The sequence below is a fragment of the Corvus cornix genome, chromosome 3, assembly GCF_000738735.6.
Source record: "Corvus cornix cornix isolate S_Up_H32 chromosome 3, ASM73873v5, whole genome shotgun sequence".
In the NCBI taxonomy this organism is placed as follows: Eukaryota; Metazoa; Chordata; class Aves; order Passeriformes; family Corvidae; genus Corvus; species Corvus cornix.
In genome coordinates this window covers 80,389,898-80,412,860 of record NC_047056.1, presented here as the reverse complement: position 1 = coordinate 80,412,860, position 22,963 = coordinate 80,389,898, and the positions used below count along the sequence as shown (strand labels likewise).

Genomic DNA, 22,963 nt, shown 5'->3' with positions numbered 1-22,963 from the left:
AAGCCAGCCTGCAGATGGTCTTACAAGCTGTCAGAGCATGGTTTACCTAAAAAGCTGATTCTTTGTTCTGTTCTTCATTTCCACATTTTGGTAAAACAAGCTCTAAGATTCCTTTATTAATTGGTTTTATGGGGTTCGTACCTCGAATGAATATAAAGAAAAATGTATAAATGGAGTGCCTACAAATTTTTTTCAAAACCAGCAGAGTTTGGGAATTTAAATGCTGTATGTTCCTGCCAGCATGAGGAGCTGCAGACAGACTAGGATCCTGACAGCAGGTCAGCAATGGGTGAATAAGGCTGGTAGACTCTTCCCCATTTGAACCCTAGATCAGATGCAACTGTTTGCATCTGAATTGGCACTAAGCAATAGCAAGACAGACTTCATAACATGATACTACCAGCTTAACAGCATAAAGACAATCAGCTATTTAATTCTTTTTAATATCTCTTATAAAATCGTCCTTTATCAAAACATTAGGCAGAAGATAGGAATAGCCATCCAGAAGTGATAAGAGGTACAGGAATTTCAGCACTCGGTTTGATTACTGTATGTTACTACATGCATATGAGACTAGTAGCTATGGACATTGGACCCCACCTAATTTTTAGAATGCCAGGTAAAGTAAGCACAGCAGAAATATTTTCATCACCCTGACTCAGAGACCCTGTCATATTCATACAGAGCAAGCACTGCTCCCAAATGAGGAGGTTTTCTCTAAGCTACTTCCATGTATAAGTGGAAAAAAGCAAAAGCACGTTGTTCATTGGCAGGTCCACACGTCAATTTTTTCACTCTTTCATTACTACACTCTATGAAATAATGTAGTTCTCTCAACTACAACAAACTATCTGTAGGTAGCAAGCCAGTAGAATTTCAAGTTGCATTTGCTAGTTTTAACAACTCACTCACCTGGGGCAGATGACAGCTTGGAAGAGAAATGACAGGACACTCCCAGGAAAGTGCTGCCCACATTTTGGTACATGTCTAATCTCACTGATCTTATTATAGGTGAAATTCTCTCACTTCCTTGTAATGAGAAGGATGGTTGCTCAAGCAGAAACAAATCACAGTATATCAGCACTAACTATGAGCCACAGCAACATCATAAATTGCGTCTGATAAAAGTGAAATTTGTATAAAGACTATTGTCTTCTCTTGCATGGATGTAAACCACAGCATACATCTGTGTTCATTTAAAAAATACAACGAAACATTTTTACTGCACTAAAACATGTTGGGGCCCATAAAATTGCCTAAACCCCAACAACTAAAGGTTTTTAATCCCTTATTTCTTAATAATACGTATTAGGTACATGCATATTAGGTATTTTGCTTGAACAGGAGGAAGCCTTTTGAATCAAATTTCCTGGCTGTCACCACTCACTGTATTTCTCTCATGTTGTGGAACAGTCTTGGAGCACTCAAAGGGAATTCTTTTTGGATAAAAAGCAATTAAAAAATAGGTTCCAGGAGCTCATCTAGTATGTCTGAGCTGTAAGCAGACATTCAGTTCATGGGATCAGACTACAGTTAGCTCAAAAGTACAAAAAAAAACCCCAAGCAACCAAACACAAAACCACCACAAATATTCTGCTCCCTAACAAAGAAAACAAAACAAAACAAACAAACAAAAAATAGAATATTTTTTTTAATAGCTCCAAGCCTCAAATTCTCATTAAACAATCCATAACATTGTATACTGTGGGTGTCTGATCTACAGATCTATGCCATTTGCTATTGAAAATACAGGCTATAAACCGTAGCATTTTCTACTTGCATACCGTTAGCAAATAGATACATGTGAGCACATAACTTTAATTAAGATGCAAGAGATTGGTATGGAAACTATTCTAGTATGACCACAGGCTACAGCAAGTGTTCTGTTTTTCTCTCCAACAGAATAAAGAAAAATGTCACATTCTTTTTTTACGTACTTGTTAGATTTCTACTGACACGTTAACATAAGCAAGAATAATATGATTAAATTACTCTGAGTTGTGCAGTCATAAGAATTGCACATGACTCAGAACAACTGCAAATTGAAAAAAACAGCCTGTAACTCCAAGAGAAACTACAGCAGCAGATTTTGGATTTCTCCCTTCAGAGGTTCCTGATCAGTGGAGATTCTGATTCATAAAGGCTTTTTTTGTGCTATTTCTACTCTATTATCATTGATTAGGTCAAGTGCAGCCCCAATATGTCTCCCTTACTGCTAGCCAAACTTTATGGTTTACTCGTATCTCTTGTAACTCCATAGTTAGAAAACCTCTAGCAGACAAGTTTCTTCTCTAGTCACCAAGAGCCTGTAGAGCTCCAGCTCATTTGAGGGTCTAAGACCACAACAAGGAAGGTGGTCAGTTAGCCAGTCAATGCCATGGAGGTTGCTTTACACCTTTGAAGTAGACAGCACATTCAGCTACCATTCAGCGCAGCAGGACAAGCTTTTTAAGGAACCCAAAGGCAAAAGCATACAGGCATCCCCCTTTCCTCTAGCCTATAGGTCCACTGGGCTCCTTTTGATCCGGTTTCACCACATTCACACATGTTCTAGTATTTTGAAGCTGTCCCTGCTTTGAGAAAAAAGCTGGACTAGATAAGCTCCAGGGGTCCCTTTCAACTATTCTTGTGACTCTGAGTCCCAGCCTCTAGGCTACTGTTACGGCATCCAGAAAACACTGAGAATCCAAGCAGACCTCAAAGCTGTAAAACAACTTTAAGAAAGGTACTTGGCATGGGAACAGCTGAGAGCTGAAAATAGACAGGAAAAACAGAGACTGAAAGATCCCAAAAATCGGAGACAGAATTCTAGCAAGATCGATTGCCCCCTTTTCCAAGTGAGTGAAATCAGTTATGACAGCAAGACAGACCATCCTTTCTACATGCTTTGAATTCTCAGCTACAGCAGCCTATTTGTAGGTTGCTAGCCAGGGGAGTTTCAAGCAGCCATAGCCAGCTTTCGTACTACTTTATTTAGTAACAGAGGTAGTAGCTACTTTAACAATTCACTCAAGTGGAGCAGAAGACAGCTTGACAGAGTTGGTATGGAGGCTTTTCAAACCTTTCCTTTATGTCTCCTCTGCAGCACACTTGGACTGTGGCTTGCAGTTTAATTTCCATGCACCAAAGCCTAAACGAGCTGTGGAGAGTAAAAACAACTGGGGTATGGAAAATGAAAGAAATAAAATCATCAAAGCTTACTTGCTCTGTAGACCAAGCCAGAAGGTTCTCAATCTGTGAAATTAAGTTATTTAGTGATGATGGGATTGTCCACTTAGTAGTTATTAGAAGAATTCCTTGAAATTACTACAATTTTCCTTCAGAAACAGCCCCAGATGGCCTCCTCTCAGGCCAGAAAGAGCAGGATGGGATGAGAAATAGAGGGTTCTCATAGACCTTCCCCCCACAACAGTTACTTCCACAAACAGAATGAACATTTAACTGAGTAAGTTAGAGCTGCCTTAGTTACTCTGTATTTCTTTTACAGAAGTGATGATTACAAAATCACATACCAAAAAAAAAAATTTAAAAAAAAATCACTCTTTCAAAATTCCACAAATAGCAGCAGGGGAACCAGAAACACAATAACTTCTCTTTTCTTACAGTATTCCAAAACTTGTACAATATTGCTAAGAGACTCCTATTCAACAAAATGTACAAGTTTGACATAGAGGTCATGCACATAGGCTATGTGTGTGCAAACATCTCTTCCTCCTCCCGCTGTTTTTATAAGAATATAAATGCTTAGTCAAGTAACTAAAATCTCTGACTGCAGCAGGTAGCAATAATAGGAATCAGGTATCAGGCTGAAAAACTGTTCCTGTTCCTTGAGTACATACAAGGTAAGTCTCTAGATGACAGTTCCCTGTTCTTATGATAGTCATTAATCTCCTTCATTTCTGCTAGAGGAATGACATGACAGGACACAAACAATCCAGGAGATTACTGAAAAGTGTCAGAGATGATACAGGAGATTCTGGGTGAGCTAGTCAGAGGTGATGCAGAACTGGATTGGCTTTTCACAAATTAGGAAGACCTGACTGGGAATACAATAATCAATGCCAGCCTTAGGTGGAATGGCCATGGACTAGTACAGTTCAAGATCCTAAGTGAACAGAAGGCGGCAAGCAGGACATTACAGACTGGACTTAAGGCAAGGGTAAACCACCCCTGATCAACCTGATTGCCTTCTACGGTAAAATGACTGCACTTAGGGACAAGAGAAGATAGAATTTGTCATTTATCTCACTTCAAGCAAAGCTTTGACAACTGGATCCCAAAAAATCCATGCACCCAAGTTGGGATATTACAGTGCATGCAGATGGGTGGACAACCAGATGGGTAAAAAGCTGCTGCTGGATGATGGGGCTCACAAGGAATCAGTTAATGGGTCTACTGCACCTCCCAGTAAAAATGCTGCAGGAGTCTGTAATGGGACCTGTCCTGTTAAACATCTTTATCAATGACCTGGAGAGGCAGTGGAGTGCAAACTCACCAGGTTTGCAGGTGACACCAAACAGGGGCAACTGTGGATATACCCAAGAGCAGGGCTGCCACCCAAAGGGACTTAAGCCTGGAGGAATGGCTTGACAGGAACATTACGATATTCGACAAGGACAAATGCAAAATGCTGCAACCCAGAAAGTAAACAGTGCAGGCTGCAGTGATTCAGCCTGGTGACAGACTGACTGGCTGGGGAGGAGCAGGTCTGTCAAAAAGGACGTGGTGGATGGCAAACTGAGCAGGAGTCACTGGTGTGCACAGGCAAAGATAACCAGTGGTATCCTGGGCTGTATCAGCAGCAGTACAGTATGCCACGGGCTGAGGGAAATTACCATCCTGCTTTACTTGGCACTTATTAGGCTGCAGAGTCCAACTTTGAGTCCCTAACACTGGAAAGACATCAATAAACTGGAGCAAGTTCAGTAAGGGGCCAACTAGATGATTTGGGCTGAAGCACATCCCCAGTTAGGGAACTAGGCTTTTTTAGCCTGGAAAAGAGAATGTTTTGGGAGGAACCTAAGAGCAGCCTTCCAGCACCTATGCTGAGGCTATGTAGAAGACAGAGCCAGGATCTCTACAGCAAGGACAAGAGACAACAAGCATGAGATAAAAGAGAGGCTCAGACTAAATATAATGTAAAAAGACATTCCTCCTGAGTACAAATACACACATAGGTTGCCCAGAGAAGCTGTACAGTTTCCATCTTAGAGATTTTCATGACCTGACAGGATACAGCCCTGAGCAACCTGTCTTCTCTCTATATCTGACTCTGCTTTGAGTAGGAGATTGGACTCCTGAGATCCCTTTTGACAGGAATTACACCACGGTTTTATAATAACATTTCACTCACATTCCCTGCGATATTACAAGCTTCTTTCACTAAGCAGCATTCAGACAAAAATCTTCACAGAAAAAAAGGATCATTTCAAGAAGCATCGCAGTTTCTAGTGACAGAAAACAACTAATTCATGTTGAGGAATGCCAGGCACTTTAATTTTTAATTGGTATACATTATTATGGTTGCTGATGTACTCTTTGAGTCAGGGGAGGGAAAAAAGTGAGCACACATTGGTTTCATACATCTGTGTAAGCCAGATGAATCTGGGCCAAAGCACTGGAAAGCCTCATTTGAGATAGGCCAATTGCAGTGCAATAAACATACACCAAAAAAGAAATTTTCCCCAAAATTAAACTAACATGCTATGACAAAAATTACTATACAGATAAAATATCAGAGCACTGACTAAATTGGGTAAGTTAAATCATGGAAAAGGTTTATAAAAATACTCTCTTTGCAAGGTCCTTAGCATAGAAAACTTTAAGAGGGGGAGTTAATTTTGTTTAGAAGGTATTCTTTTAAAACCAAGACATGCTGTTGTGATTACTTCAAATACTGCAGTCCCATATGCCACATCTGACAAAACCACTCAATGGTTAACTTGCATTTTCCTTTAACTACTCATTTCAAGGCAGAGTAGAACAGCAGCATACACGATCTAGAGAAGCTGAGGCTCTCTTCATGCTATGACTCAAAAGAAGTTTCCAGCCAGAACAGGTTCTGCTCCAACAAACATTTATTTTGTGTTGGAAACAGAAATCCATTTGCCTATAACAACATATAATGTGGAGTGAAGAAAGGACAGGACAGGTAGGAAAAATTCCTGTTCATACCACCTTTAACTCAAGCTGCATTTCTGACAGTGCTAGCATGACACTCACAGCACCAAAATGGGATTAATGAGGTTTTTATTATTATTATTAATTAGATTTGCTGAGGATAACAGATTCAGGGAATGCAGAGCAGACTCACCATCACAGATCCAGCTTTGGATCTCTACAGCTGTATGTCTAATACTGCCCTATTGCTCTGTTCTCCACATGGCAGCTTCGCCTATGTAAAGTAATGAAGTGTAAGTAACAGGTCAGTACAAAATAATGGGGCTTTTATGCATGTGCCACATTTCCTCATGGTAGCTGAAAGATTATTTCTTTGTATTTAAGTAAATAGATGCATGTAAGTATTTTCAGGGACAAAAAAAAATGCTTACCATGTATACTTTGAGAGTTGCACTGCTGGCAAGTTGGAGCACAGCCAGACAAGCATTACCTTTCTGTAGCCACTTATATAATTATTTGCAGGATTAGGTTCACAGATATTAATTCATCATGTAGGCTTTCTGGTCACTGCTGAAACCCACAACAGAAAAAAAGGAATCTACTTTGAATTAAGAAATTATTACAAAATATGAGAGGATTAAGATATCATTCTATATTTTGATGTGAAAATAGATTTATTTTGCTAACTGTTAAACCTTCATTGAGTTATCTTTCAAAAAAAATCTTATTTTCCTGGGTATTTACACTACAGAAGTGTAATTTCCAAGAATATCATAAGAATTCATACCTAAAGAAAATGTATGCAGCTCCTTCTATTTGGAAGGCATATATATGTTTTAGCACATTTTAGGAAAGAATAAAAAAATTTTAAAAAAGTATCTTTGACAGTAATAGTCAGCTCCATCATACAAGGTGGTTTTATTCAGCCTGTATACACAATTTCTGTGCAGGGCAATTTCTCTAGGGAATCAACATCGAAATTCCTAAGTTTGGGAAACTAGTGGGCATCAAATTTGTATCACCTCTGCCTATTCAATAGCTAGAAAAATCTTCAGACAGCTAAATATACCCATAGAAAGTCAGCCTTCATTCACATCGTGACATGCATTTAAGTCCTGGAGACATGAATTCTAGCTTCCTAAAGAAGTGAAGTTTCACTGAGTTAAAAACTACTGAAAAGTGCCTAGCTGGAGGTTAAAATACCATTTCTTGCAGGAAGTACTGACCTGAGTTTCCCCAGGCATTCAGGTAATAAATACTGAACACTATCTTACCTCTTCTCTCTCACTCAGCGGGAATGGAGGCAACCCTCCGAATGCTGCCCAGGACCAGGAGGCTTAGAGGAGGCAGCCAAGGGTCAGCTACCGCTTCATCTAATTGGAACTAATCTGCATGTGGCACAGCATGGCCTGAAGCCAGGAGCAGGTTTAGCTACACAGATGGATGAGTTCTTCCTGCCTATTCAGATCTTCATTCCCCCCCTCCCCAGCATTCAGCACAGGCCATGATCTGCAGTCCTGTCTAATGATTTTCATGGATCTAGGAAACTGTATGTGCAGGAGACTGCATACCCATTAATATCCTCACTACTTTTAATTGCAATACAGCAGAAGGTAAAAGGACATGGTTAAAATATGTCAGGACTATATAGACACAACATCGGTCTACTTAGATGCGACTTTTAAAGAACTATCAGCTTGCTGACTGATTACTGCAAAAATTAGATGATTCCCCCCACAAGGAAAGAAATTGTAAATAGAAACTAGATTATAGCAGTATAAAGACAATGATGTAAACATTATCTACAAAGACTAATTATACAAGACCAAGTACTTCATACTACTTTTCATCCTGAACATTTCTCAAATGCTGTTTGCCTATTCAGATGAGAAAACTAAATGACTAAGATTTAATATTCTTAGTGCATGACCTAGTTTCCAGTCCAGTGCCCAATCTACTACAGTATTTTGTCTCTCTTGATGAAGCAGAGCTCACTAATTAAGAGGGGAAAATGTGGGTACTCATACGCATTACACAGTTCTGAAGTAAGACAAAGAAAGCTTTTAAAGATTTGTCAAGTGTACCTCAAAGCAAACCAGAAAGGGTGTCTGTCAGCCACACACCCTGTTTAAATTGCTGCTGGTACATTACGACAACTATATATGATGCTTTTTTATATTCATGTATTCTTCTTACCTTTGTTTTACCCACTACTCCTTACTGCAGCATAGTTAGAGGAATTGGTAATCACAGAACCAGAAGAAAGTTACTTCTTGCCATAAACTACACAAAAGTAAGAAGTTTAGGAAATAATTTTAGTTTGAAGGATGAGTGTCTTTATCCTTGTAGCAGGTTGGGTTTGTAACCGGGCAGAAACACCAATTCAGTGTAGTGGTTTGGTCCAAGGTACTCATTACTGTTTACCTTCTGTGAGATAAGAATTAGGAGAAACGCAAAGCAGGCACCAATCTTGAAAGAATATAAAGAAGTTTATTAACAGACCTAAAAGGAGGAAAAAAAAAAAATCATACCACAGCTTCAGAACTCTTCTCCTTCCCCCACCTTTCTCCCTTCTCCAAGTGACAATGTAAAAAGACAACTCTTCAGATGTTTAGTCTGTTTACCACTTCCATAATAACCTTGTTCAGTCCGTTTAGGAAGAGGAGTCTCTCTTGCCCATGCTATGAACACATTATCACAACAAGACAGCCACCCACTTCCAAATAACTTTGTTCAATCCATTAAGGAAGAGGAGTCTCTGCTCGCATGTGAGTCCCTTCCCCCAACTTGCAGCTTTTCCCACAACTGCTTTTGAGGGTCCACTCTTGAAGTTTTTGGGGTACAATTTTAAGGCTGAGCCGTTCAGTAACAACAGTTCTTTTCACCCATCTCTGGGAGCATTTCATCTCTAAGAACAGAGGCCCTTCTCCTTCCCTGGGAGCAAAGGGTCTTCCTCATCTTCATCTTTAGGACTATCTCTGGGAGCATCTCTAGGAACTGAGGTTTTCTCTTTTCCCATTTGGAGCAAAAGTCCTCATTGCTTCCATCTCTCTCTGTTCAAACTTCTCATGAAATTACAGCTGTGTCAGCATCTGCCTATCTCAGCGCAGGTGCTTTTGCTCACAAGTTGAACACTCCACCCCCCATATCTTCATGAAATTACAACAGGTACTCTGATATATCATAGCTTTACAACAGAATTTCAGCTTTAAGCATCTCCTCTTCTCCCTCAGGTATTCAGCTCTTCACAGCACTAAAAGGGTTAATCTCACCTCGGCCTTGCAGCTGGAATGAAGCTTATCACTGTTGGTCACATGATCTCTGCCAGACAGCAGTGCAGCTTCAGCTGAATCTTGGCCACACTGGAGAGGGGGAGCCGGCCGTCTGCCCACAGCAGGGCTATGGGGGGCGTTCCGTGGGTGGAACAGGGCCCATCGGCTCCAGGATGGCCGTGGCCCGGACCGGCCTGGGCCGAGCAGGGGGCTGAGCCGGGCCCGCTGGCCCCCGCACGGGGCCTGCAGCCACCTGTCCCAGCGCCGGAAACGAGACAGAGAGGCTCTGCCTCGGAGTTTCCTATTCTTAAGTGTGAATCACAGAGGCAGTCACAACTTTAAGTGGTTTAAAGAATTATCCATATTCAAACTGGCCAGCTGATAGGTTCTGTCAGGTCACAGAGGAAGCTGTAAGCACCCCTTTGTACGAACATCACTTCCGGGACTATGCTTGCTAACCCATGACAATCCTACAGAAATATTTCTTTTCCCAAGAATTACACCTCAGAAGTAAGCACTCACTTTTTATTTCCTACTTAGGGTTTATCTCTGTACTCCAAGAAGCACAAGAGCCCAGTACCACAAACAGCCTGGCAGGAGCGCAGAGGCTCCAGTTTCACGCAGGCTCCTGACCTGGAACACTTTTGCTCTTACAGCAAACGTAACACCAGTGGCTATGAGACAGAGCCACACTGGTTATGTTTCCCCAGGTAAGATGCAAAGTGAGACACTCTACTTTTTCTGAGCTTAGATAAAGTGTTCCTTTCAAGCAGCTGCTGAGGATGGGTGCTGCAAGACCTCTTTGTACTGCAGTACAGTAAGACACCTTTTCTGATACCTCTTTACAGAGAAACCCAGATTTATTTATGTCCTGGGGTGATGTTATGAAGCCGCTTTATTCCTTAACCGTCTGCTCAATGCCCAAGGATGCTGTGCCTTTAAGATGGACGCGGGGGCAGGGCCAGAGCCACAGGGCCGAGTGCGGGTCGGTTGAACGGTTCAGCCCAGCAGCTCGGGGGGCTCAGGAGGGAGCGCACCAGGAACGCTGTGCTGGTTTTTTTGTTTCCTTTGTGTTCCAGCTAGCTGGCAAAAGGTCCTGTTGGGTTTTTTTCTTGTTCTTATTTCCCTTTCCTTCCCCTTGCCTCACTGCCTCCCTTCCCTCCTTGCCGGTCTGGGGAGCCTGCGGGGTAGCCCCGGCAGGCCTGCAGGGTGGCCCCAGCTGGTCCGAGCCTGCGTGTCTGTTCCCTCTCCGGGAACTTGTTGTATTTTGAGGGTTTTTTTTATCCTGTTCTACCCTGTTTTGTTCATGTGTTAATAAACAGTTTGGGGTTTTTTTCCCCACTTTCACTTCATGTGACCCATTTGACTCACTGACGGAGGAAAAGGGGAGGAACACTCATTCTGGAGTGTTTCTGCCTGAAGTTTTGTCTCAAAACCCGAGACAATTTACTTATTCCCACCTACAATCGATGCATTTAGTTCAACCACTGCATTGTGCTAAATATAAGAATCCGCATGCTCTATAGGAATTAAAAAACATAACTCAGAATTAGCAAGCTCTTTTTCTACTTGACCCTTGACTGACCTAAAAAAGCAGGCAGATGCCAAATCCTCTATTACATGAACAAGAGTAATGCTTTGTCCAGATTTCATTTACAGAAGCAATGCAATTGGTAAGCCTCAACCTTAGGGAATCTATCATGAACTCCTGTCTTCACAAAAAGCAACAACACAAAAAGAGATAAACCACACTGATTTTATGCTCTTCCAAGACTATAGTAAGTCACAAATTTGCATCACTGAACTTCAAAACACTCCTGGGACAGAGGCAACTTGAAACAAACGCAGATGCTGTCTTGGAGTTGAAAGGACAACTGTCCCACATGAGCTCCACAGAAAAGCAAGGGAAGAATTTCAGAGTAACCTTTGGAATTAACATGTCAAGCAGTCACTTAAAACATATGATCTGAGAAAGACTGAAAAGACTGGACAGACATAGGAACAAACTGCTGCCAAGATCTCACTCCTGCAGAAGGTCCAAGAGCCTGAATCCCAATCCCCTCAAAGAAGGCTCTTCATTCTTCTCCAGCCCTTTCTCCTAGAACATGACTTTTAACAGTGGCTTATGCCTGGGCAAAACCAAAGCTACACAAACCTAAGGACCCTAGGGAATTACTCAAATTACTGCTCCATCACAAAATCAAAACTTCAAAATGAATTTTCACAATTTTTTCTATTTTCCTGTAAATAGCAGCAGATAAATTTGCCTTTCAATAGCAGAGAATCAAGTCAAATTAAACCAATGTTAAGTGCTTTGGCAAACTCAGTTATTCATTTTACTTGGACAATATTATATTCTTCTATTCTGACTTTTATCTGTACCTACTGAACTCTTTTTTACTGTTTAGGTAAAGAGGCTTTACTGTCTGTTTCGTAAATACATCCCACACACATAAACCTGCTTTGCAAAGTCAGGTATCTGGAGGATGAAATCCAGTAAGTCAGCTAGACACCAGTACTGTAAATGTTATAGCATGCTTCATAATCACCACTATGCGCTCCTTTCCAGGATTGACTTAAGGCAATTTCTTTTTCTTGGTCATTAAAAAGCCAGAATTATTTTTGCCTTGTGCCTCTTACCTCTTTCTTGTGGAAAAAAGAATTATGTATTTCAAAATAATTCTTGTTCTTCTCATGCAGAGCAGTACTATCTAAACTCCATGCCAAAAGCAAACTTAAAAAGGTATCACTCACAGGGGACAAGAGGAAGAAAACTAAACTGTGATATCCAGTCTGAACTGGATACCAAAATGATTTCATACCTCATAGCACCTACTCTGTTCCAAAGATAAACACAATTCATTAATAAGACAGATGAATCTTAAATAATAACAGAAGACTCAAGACTGCATCTATTTAAGCAAAGTTACATTGACCCAAAGGCGTTTTCAATTTCTCAAACCACTTGTAATGATAAGAGAGATAAGAAGCCGAACAGTGATTTAGTTTTAATATTAAACTTCATTTTTTGAAAAGTTTTTTTTCCAAGCCAGAAATGGGTAACAGCTGCTACTCAAACAATGAAGTAAAAACCTAAGTATAAGCATGCAATGATAAAATACATACCTGCTCTATGCCTCATTTATATTTTAGGACTGACGAATGTGCTTTCTGAGCTCTCTCACTAGACAACTACATCTTGACATATTTCCACATCTTTGGCTGAAAGTCACAAGTATTCAGATCATAAGAGTTTTTTTTTCTTCAGTTCTATGTTACGTGTTCTTTATGTATATAAAAAGTGTTTACTCCACGCTTCCTTTGCTTCCTCTAAACTGTAAACAAATTCAGGTCCTGCTCAGAGTATTGTTTCACACAGGAATAGGCACTAACAGTATTCAAGTAAATTACACTGATTTCAACAGAATGTACAGAGTGCCCTGCAAGGAGTGCCTCCCGGGTGCCCCGTGACCTCCTTCTGCTAAGGCAGGATTTTTGCTTCCAGAATTATGCAACAAATTACTTTAGCAAAGCTTAAGACCAAAACATGTTTCCTTATGCATGCAATTCAGGGGTTATTTTTTTTAACTCCTAAAATAATCTATACCAAGGGATATGCATAAGTAATTTTCAGACAAAATAAAAGATCTGTTTTAAACAGAAACAAATCTAGCTTTCTCCACAGCATTTTTTTCCACTGAAATCACCCAAAGAGTTGGACTATTAAAGTCATCTTAATTAAACATAAAAGGAGATACTATAAGATTCATCACTTTAAACAAATTAGTCAGACTAGCCAAAACCACTTACCTTGCAAACTATGAATATTTCAACATTTCTTTATAAACTGGCTGCTAGGAAACAAGCTTTAGAAATCTATGGAGGATAAAGGAGCTCAAACTCTCCAAGTGACAATGGGTTGGTTTTTTGGGTATTTTTAAGGATTAATGCGCCAGGGCTAATTTCATGCCAGTTTTGCAGCAGCTTCCCCTCTTGAATCCTTCTACCATTCGCCATTCCTTCTACCATTACACCACGAAAACCGGTATTAGAATCAGGTTGTTAGATCTTTCCCTAATACCTCCTACACAAATTTATCATCCTCATAAAAGCCATGAGCTTATCTGTGAATATGGTCTAGTCCTTAGGTTTCCCATGGCTGGGAGATCCTGTCAGTTGCAGCTCCTGGAGCTATCTGTGATGTGCGTCACACTGACAGTCCTTTGAGACACCTTAAAATTCCTACTATCTTGCTGCATGTCATGAAATCAGAAAATTAGATATAATGATAACCCAACACATAATTACACAGCAATTTTCCTATTTCTCTGGAAGCATATAATTTCATTCTAGAAAAAAAGAAAAATATAAATATTTCTAAAATGTAAGTTCATGGAGGTTCAGTATAAATATGCCTGACAGCAATCATTTACTTCTCAATTAAAGGTATAAATTTGCTACTGAGGGGAGAAAGGGGAAGGTAAAGAAATGAGTGCCTGACATAGCAGTTTAATCTATGCAGGCTTCATAGGGTGAATAGTAATAAAAATTATTCGATTTATTTTGACAATTTCTTAAAGCACCTATTAGATGGCTTCCCCTATCTTCCTTGACTTCATCCATGACTTTGATTTTTTTTTTTTTTGAAGATGAACAGACATACAACACATTCCACAGAGAGCTTGCATAGTTGCAATTTCAGAACCACAAGTCACTTCATAGGTTTTGAGAATAGGACATCAACAGTAAATAACACTTAATATATCAGTTGGGTAAGGTAGATTTCTCATGACTGCAAGCCCTTCTAGAAAGCAGTGCTGGTGCCTGTGTGCAATACTCTTCTCCCTGAATGGTATGGCAGAACATTCTAGTGTCAAGCTAAATTCATCCTCTGCCTCTGACTAGAAACCAACAGCATCTTTATTTAAATATTTGAATTCTATGTCAAGTAAAACGCCTGGGAGCACCAAAACCTTTCCCCAGTCTCCTGCAATTTAATGCATAGTCTTACTACTTCTAGCTGTCTGCGGGGAAGTTTATTCCAAGTTCCACCTATCCTAGTTTGTAGATACATGGTTGCTGTGTCATGTTTGTCTGCAGTTTCCTGTACAAAATTTTGGCTACCATGTATTGCAAATTGGTAATCCTACCCACATTCTATTTCCTTTTCCCTATACCAGATTTAGCTCCTTGATGTTGTGTTAAACCAGACAATAGAGATCATTTCTGTAAAACTATTCCCACTCATGGGCCAGGCCTGGTCTGGGCACAAAGTACAGAAAAAGTATCTCCATGACTGACAAGAATATTCAAACAAAGTTTAACTAATGGCCTACTACTAACAAACTTTATTATTGTATAACCAATCTCATTAGACAGGCACACAAACCAAGTGTTATTTCTGTTCTTTTCTGCCCTTTCCCTGCTAGTCTTCCAGCCATGATGAGCCACAGAGCATACAGGCAACCTCAGTACATTCTCTCCAGCCAGGGCAGCACAAATGACACCTTACACGAGCTCTTCAGATTTGCAGGGAGGACAAACCACTTGCTACTGTGGCTGAAACCCCAGGATCACGTCCTCCACTAAATGATGCTTTGGAACCTTCTTCGAAGCAGCTGTTCCACTGTAAAATTCTCAACTATAAACTGGAAAAAAACTTAGTGAAGGACCTAATTGAAGGGTATTAATACTCTGTTTCAGACCTCCATCAGTAATGGTATTTAGCACACTGGCAGTCGCCACTTAAGACATCAGAGCCTGGAGCAAGGAGACCTTCGGCATGAAACTCTGCATCAACCCCTGCAGGCATGGGGAACAGCAGCCAGAAGCAAGTCATGAATGAAATACACAGCCCACCTGAGCAGGCAAGAAAGGAAAGCATGACAAAGCAAAGATGGCACATTTTAACCTCCAGTCATGGGTTAATAAGAAACATTGTTGTCACACACAGTTTTCTTCCTCCTCCCATTCACAAGCAGGGCTGGGGGGAGAGAACCTTGTGCCTCCTACAGCCGCAACTTCTATTTTTTTCAGCAACAGCTTGATACAAAACACTGGTTCAGCAGAATTGGACATATAAAGTGCAGAATGCAAAGTGAGAACTTCTGTACTCCAAGATATGCTTTCTGCAGACAGCACAAATACTCTCTGCAATTTATTTTACCTAGACAGAAGTAGGTACTCTGTGAACTCTACTCCTACTTATTGTCAGCATCCATAAGTAAGATTAAAAAAACAACACTCAAGATCTCTGGCCAGCATCTCTGTAAAACTTAGCGTAGAAAGGCACATTTAACCCATTTTAAATACAGAGATCCTGCCTACAAGGTTCTCTGTGCCAGGATTAATGTTTCTATTCAAATAGCATTTATAACCAATGGGCATAGGATTCCTCAATCAAAAGTAAAAACGTCAATTTTGTATTCAACTACTGAAGCTCACAATAAAATTACACAACTGAAAATTGTTTTTAATGCCTGAAGCAGCTTTGCAGCAAAACAATTCCAGATTTTAGCTTCCTCTGACAACTTATACCACTATTCAGTTACTATTACTGCTATATAGCTTACTGCATAACTTCTTCTTCATTTTATTTGCTTTTAATTCAAGTCACAGAACTTTGTTCCCAACTCGCTGTCTCAGCACTCTATTTCATAACTGCAAGCAAAGAACTGGAGGCCAGCAGGCAGAAAAGAACATAACACCAACCACAGCTACTTACCTACTATGTCAGGAGCAAAGTATTGGAGGCAATGAACACTGTAAGCTGTATACGTTAAATAGAAGAAAGTGATAAAATAATCTGATTTAAATACTTTGTGCTTTTTCCAAGACTTTGTCCTTATTAATAGTATGCAAGACAAACCTGTCAATGCACCGACAATCAACTCCAGCCAACAACTAATGTCACTTAGCTGAGAACCTGCTAAGATCCAGAGGCATCACATCTGGCAGATGTAAGGATAAAACACCAATGCAATTGCGGGTGGGATGGACACTGGGAGCTCTCAGATATTCAGCAGCTCTATCAGACAGTCTGTTCTGAAATCCTCCAGCACTTTAGTGCAACGTGAATAAGAGGAAAGGAAAAAAGAGGGAGCAACAGTTCACAAGCACATTATACTCAGCAAGGATGATAGCAGTCATGCAGTAGAGGAGTTAAAATTAAATCTGGGGAGGAGAAAGAGTCCTCCAGCACTCAGATTTAATAGCGTCCCTTATTTACTGCTCACTGAATTGCTCTGCAAGAATACAAAAGCAGCCTGGAAACAAAGCATTTCTCCAATGGCAAAGTTTCTCAGTCATGGAAGAGTTTACACTTGGCAACTAACACAGGCTATTGGGAAAGTTTTCTATTAAAATGCATGTTTGTCTATCTTTACACTGAGATTCTGGAAATAAGCAGCTTATTGGAAAATATGATTTGCTTAAATATTAAAAGGTAAAGAATTAAAGATGCAACTGTAATGTTAAACTGTTTGCATGCTTTAAGATTGTAACCTTGTCCACTGAATAAAGCATAAATAAGATTTACAGTAGGGAAAGAGCAAATTACTTCCACACTTCTGTAGTTCATCAGCTTAAGGAGCATACAACTCTCAGCCAAATCTATTCCAGTGAAAAGAAGTGAAACTGTGTTTGTTTTCCTTGTAATTGCTATTTACAATGTGTTGGTTGCCTGAGGGAAAAGGACAGACAATTACCAGAAAGGTTCTAAATACACTTTTAAACACTAAGAGCCTAAAATTTCAGACAATAAACTGAATTACAATTACTGTCCATAGACTTGGACACACATCCTCAGGTAATTAAATTCAGTCTGTTACAATCCACTGTTTGTTATGACTTTTGATGTATCACTGCTGCTGAGATGGCACAAACCACTCAGGAACCCAAAATGCTTTACCGAGGGATGGGGGGGGGCGGGGGGGGGGGCGGGGAAGAGGAAGGGCGGTGTGGGTGTGGAAAGTGAGGGGAAATAAATCACAAAACCACCAAATATTTTTTATTGAACTTTATCCCAGTGAAGGTTGGACATGTTTGTGACAAGCCATGAAGGTTAAGTATAAAAAGTGATGGATGAGTGTGCAGAAATCCAGTTTTCTTCTTGTATGAGTGGGGGACTTAAACAGAGCACCTAAATGGACATACAGTTTTGGGGTTGGGTTTTCTGCTTTGGTTGGGTTTTATTCTTTTTAAATCTAGCACTTATTTCTTCTTACAACTGTTTTTAAGATGTTCAAGTATAAATGGTTCCATGTAAAATTTTCAACTTGTCTGAGAACAGGAATATGTTATTTGATGACACAGGCCCCAAGCTTCCACACGCTGAAGCACAATTCAGTTTTACCTGGTTTACAGGGTATCTGTCTTAAGAGACCCTGAAAACATCATTTGCCTTCTTTTCCTACAAGTCACTGCTAGACACCACTATTTAGTACTTTTAGTCTACTTTTGCCACATATGTGCAAATAGGCCTCTTAAAATTGGCACCATATCCAAAAGAAAGTGCTGATCCTAAGAAATTGCAACTCGTCAACAGGGCCAAGATAGCAGAAAGTTCTGGCACCTTGCAGGACTGCAAAAAATGCCTGTACTTTAGAATCATTAAGGCAGATATTTTATCTACTTCACATTGAATTCTCAGCAACCTGATGCTTGTTTAACAGCCTTGGCAATAGAAAGTGAACTGGGAGTAGCAGCTTCCATGTGTGCATGCAAGCCTATCAACACAAGCTATCAAACTGACAACCATGTGCAGTCCTCAATATATTTGAATTTAGTGCACCTACACAGAATCAAATACATATTATTATACATATTAGGGTGTGAGTGTATATACATATATTAGGGTGTAATACATCTACACCCACAAAAACATCACCTGTCTCAGTCAGAAAACTGGATTACCTATCCTTGACCCGACCAGGACCAGACTCTTCTCACAGGCACAAAGACCAGATTTTTCAGCTGAGCATTTCTAACATGGAATTCTGTTCACTGGGTGAATGTGGCTGGTAATGAACAACTACCTCTTCCTGCTTCTCTGCTCTACAGTACCTATGTGCTATACCACAGCTGAGAGGGTATGAAAGAATAAAGCCTAACCCAGAAAATGCACTCTGCTAATCCAACAAAGTTGTCTGTTTGATCCTCACACTGGCCATTCACTTAAGAGCTGGACTCAATAATCCTCGTGGGTCTCTTCCAATTCAGAATATCCTGTAACTAACTCTTGTCTCCTGTAACTTAAAATCAAGCAAAACTCTCCCTCTTTAGTACCTCATCTGTGACGACCCACCCTTACAGTATGCTGTTGAGAGGCAAGATGATGGTGTGTGAGGGGAAAACCATAGCAACGAGCCTGCCGCTGACTGCCCTTTAGTCAATGCATTTTAGAACAGGCCCCTTTTTATTTCTTAAAACAAGGTGAGTTTTCTGTTGGGTTGGCTTTCCTGGTTATGCTGAATCACATTTTTTCCATTAATATTACAGCTGCTTAAAAGCAACCCCAAGCAAAACAATCTCTCCTTGGTTTCTTCTTGGGAGTTTTATATTTTGGTTAATTTTCCTTTAACCTGACCTCAGGAGACCTTCTCAGGCCTACACACAGACTTAAGACAGCCTCTAAGGAAACTCTGTAGTCAAGCACCAAGACTAATAAAAGCACTATTCATCTAACTAATACGTGGAGCTGTTAGTGACGAGTCAACCTATCCAGTAAAACTAGAGACATAGTTTTTGTCAATTTATCCAACTCAGCAATAAGCAAAATGACTGCATATACATTCTAATGGAGTTGTACAAGTCAGAGCACCATTCCAGGTAATGTGCAAGATGAAATTTGGAGGCAAGAGTCTGACCAAGGCTTCATGTGCTAGGTGTGGTTTATTATCTACCTTAACCATTTTTCATTTTGGCAGCAAGTTCAGGGCTTGTCATGCCAATTTAATTATTTTACTATTTGAACTTTGCATCTTTATCAAGGCAATTGTGCAAACACTTGTCTACTCAGCTTTATTTTTCCCAGATTAGTTTTACACATTTAGAAAGTTTGATCAAGCTGAATTACCATTCTTAAGCAAACTAGGAATGCACCAAAAGGTTTTGCTGTGCTATAGCATCTCTTAGAAAAGCTGACTGCATTTGCTTATGCAGAGCGGGGAGGAAACTGCAGTTGCATTTTAGAGCTCCAAGAGGAATAGTGGTGATAAACACATTTTCCACCTGCCAGGGGAGAAAAGGCAGGACAGCACCAACAGCCACTTTTGTCCGCAGGAAACGAGGTGGGGCATCAGTGGAAAAGAGAACTGGAAAAGAAGGAAGGTACCGGGAACACACAAGCACGGCATCAGGAACTCGCATCAGAGCGGCGTAACTTTCAGCAGCATCCTCCTCCCCGTGCTGCTGCTGCAGCGCCTCTCCCCTGGGGGCTACCGCGGGGACGGCTCCGCGCCCCGGGCCCGGTGGGGCGGGCGCGGGCAGGGCGCTGGCCGCCCCCCGCCGCCCGAAGGAAGAGGAAGCGGTGCCGGGCCCGCAGGAAGTGCCGCTGCCCCGCGCCCGCCGCCCCCGGCCCGGCGGCCGCTGCGCGGGGGCGGCCCGGGCGCTCGGCAGCCGCAGCGCCGTGACAGGTGGCGGCGGCGACAGGCGGCCCGGCGGCCACGGCCCCGCAGGCAGCGCCCGGCAGGACCGTCTGTCACCCGCGGGGGCCGCGGCGAGGGCGCGGGCAGCCGCTGTCCTCGCCCAGCGGCGCACCTGCCCTGCACGCCCCTACCTTGTTGAGGTGGGGGTCGCGGAGCACCTCGTAGCCCCTCTTCATGGTGAGCTGCAGGGGCCGGGCGGCGTCCCGCCTCTTCTCGGCTGCCTTCCCTGCTTGCATGGCGCGGCGCGGCGGGGCTGACTGCCGTCAGGTCGCTGCGGGAGCGGAGGCGAAGCGGCGGCTCCTCCTGCCGAGGTGACCGCCCGGCGGGGTGGGATGATCCTGCCGGGAGGGAGGGGGAGAGGGAGGGGGCAGAGCCGCGGCGAGGCGCCGCCGCCGCCGGGAGGGGGTCACCGGGGCGCCGCTGAGTCACCGGCGGCTCCGCGCACACCCGGGCGGCCTCCCAGGTGCGAGGGACAGCGTGGGTGCGGACCTGCAGCCCTGCCCGGGGATCTAGGGGGTGCAGGCTGCGCTGCCTTCTATCGCAGCGGAGAGCCCGTCCGGGCCGCCCGGAGAAGCAGGCCGGTCCGGGATCCCCTGCTGCGGGGGGCTCGCAGGCGCGGCTCTGCCTCGTCACGCCGGCTTTGGCACGGGAGCTGCCGAGCACCGCGCCCGGACCCCATCGGCCAGGGTCCCGCAGCTCAGCTGAACCCCCTGGGCGCGGCCACACGCAGGAGCCGGGCCTCTGCGCTTGAGTGACATTCAAGTTTCACTTTCCTTCTGCTATTTAAATGGCCATGAAATACAATCTTTCCCGAAGGGGACGGACTGCGTAGCTTGTTACAGTTAGGAGCGCATGTTTGATGTAATTAGCTGTGGGTTGGCTTCAGCTGTGGTGATTGGGGTTAGGTCTGGTCAGGATGGCGAGAACTGGGGCAGAGCAGGTGTTATCTGGTTTGTACCGTTAGCTCTGGCATTTGTTTGCAGTATGTTCTGAAATTCTTTGCATACAACTCATTGTGTACTGTATGACTGTGACTTTATTCCTCTAAATTCATGTATGTAAGCAAAAATAATTTCCATATGGATGTCGTAGTCCTGCTGGAGATTTTACACAGCTTTGAATGTGTGACTAGTGGATCAATTTAGAAGGGTTTGGTTTCTGTTGTCAAGCAGCAATGAACAGATCAAGATTTTGCAGCTCATTCAAACTTACCTCTTCACATTTAATGAGTAGGCCTTGTATGCATATTACTACCACCTCAACTTTTATTAAAAAAAAAAAAAAAAAGACTCCCACAAATCCAGCCTCTACTGAATTTGCTATTAAGTAGCTCTGAAAAGTTTATTTACAGTTAACTAACAAAGGAAAGTTGGAAGCATTCCAAGTCTCTATTTTTGGAAACTTGACTTGCAAGTCAGCAGAAAATTCAGTAAATAGATTTCTCTCTTGCTCCACCATCTCAGTATTATGGAAAGAAGTAAACTAAAACTAGAAAATTTCTTCAAAACTTTAAACTTGGAGTCTTTCTGGTCAATTATCCAGCTTTCCTTGGATTTGTCTGGCTAGCTAAATACCTTCCTCCCCACCCAAGCCCTGAATATTACCTGTAATAGGTGTCAGGGATATGGGGTTTCATTTCAGGTCTTTCTTAGTTATAAAATTGAAAAGCAACATAGAAACATCCTTTCTCCTTTCTTTGTGAGTGCACTGAAACCATTCTGATAGAATGCTAACCTAATGCAGTATTTCATCTGAGATTCATGTGTACTGATGTAATTTTTATCTTCATGTTGCAACACTGTTTATAAAAAAACCCTCTTTGATTTATGTCAAAAGTCATTGCAATCAGTGTGAGTACCTGCTCAGAGGTCTGACCCCTGCTAAGCACTTGTCCTGGCTCACCTTGCCCAAGTTATGAAAGGTATATAACGAAACAGCTAATTGAAGTCAAGTTCACTGGGATATATAATTTTTTTAATGTAATCAGACTTCAGAAACCATTTACTGTTGCGTTTGAAGTACAAATTTACCCCTTCCTATCTTCTTAAAATTACAATTTATTTCCATTTGTTATGTTCAAATCCTAGTAAAAACTAAATCGTAACTATCTTTGGAGATAAATGAGTGGTAAGAATGGCAAAAGATCTTTTCAGCTCAAAAAGAAGACCAAAGAAACAAGCAAAAATGATGTCACATGCCACCTGTCACCTGTAGAAATCTTCCACTTGAGACCTGGAACATTTTGCCATTTAATGAGATTGGTAGGGATTTATTTGTCCACGTCTGCTGTTAGTGATTACTTTTCTTCTAGACTTTATACCCTCCTGCAAATTCAGTTGTGCATTTGTATTGCCTTTATAGAGTATCTTTGATCAAGAGAAATACTAGAGTGGCTTTTCCAGGACCTCAAAATATTCAAACCATTGAAATACTTCAGAGGTCTAAAGGTGTAATGCTCAGCAGTTACATCTGCAGTCAGAGGTCATTATTCCAAAAGAGGACTGTGTTGCATAATAAAGCTGTATTACAGGACTATAAATAAAGCCTTTGTAAGTGACCAAGTATTTGTAATGTCTGTGTACACAATACAGGTATTTTTGTAAATGTTATCCCGTATTCAGATTATTAGTGAGCATTGTACACTATCAATGTGTTTCTGACAGAAAATACAGTGGTTTTGCCCTTCTGGCAGGCACCTAATTCTTTTTCTCAAATGGTTTCCATATGGAACACTTTTAAAACTCTTACTCATTATTTTTCATAAGTACTTATGGTTTCCTCCCACCTTCTGTATTCTTGTCTCTCTCAAATCTCCTCAGATGTTCTCAGGATATATGAAAAACTCTACTTGAAATGGTCCTAGGGAAAAAAAAGCCTAGAAGGAACATTGGTGGTGTGATTTAACCCCAGCCAGAAACTAAGTAC

At 41.7% G+C, this 22,963-nt stretch overlaps 1 protein-coding gene across 1 annotated transcript in view; it reads right to left on the bottom strand.

Moving 5' to 3' along the window:
* Nucleotides 1–20,820, bottom strand: part of ME1 (malic enzyme 1) — a 159,050-nt gene extending 138,230 nt beyond the window's left edge. Inside the window, exon 1 of the mRNA XM_039568160.1 lies at nucleotides 20,170–20,820. Within this exon, the coding sequence (XP_039424094.1) occupies nucleotides 20,170–20,274 (105 nt within the window). The 5' untranslated portion in view covers nucleotides 20,275–20,820. The remainder of the gene's footprint in view (nucleotides 1–20,169) is intronic.
* Between the last annotated feature and the right edge of the window lie 2,143 nt (nucleotides 20,821–22,963).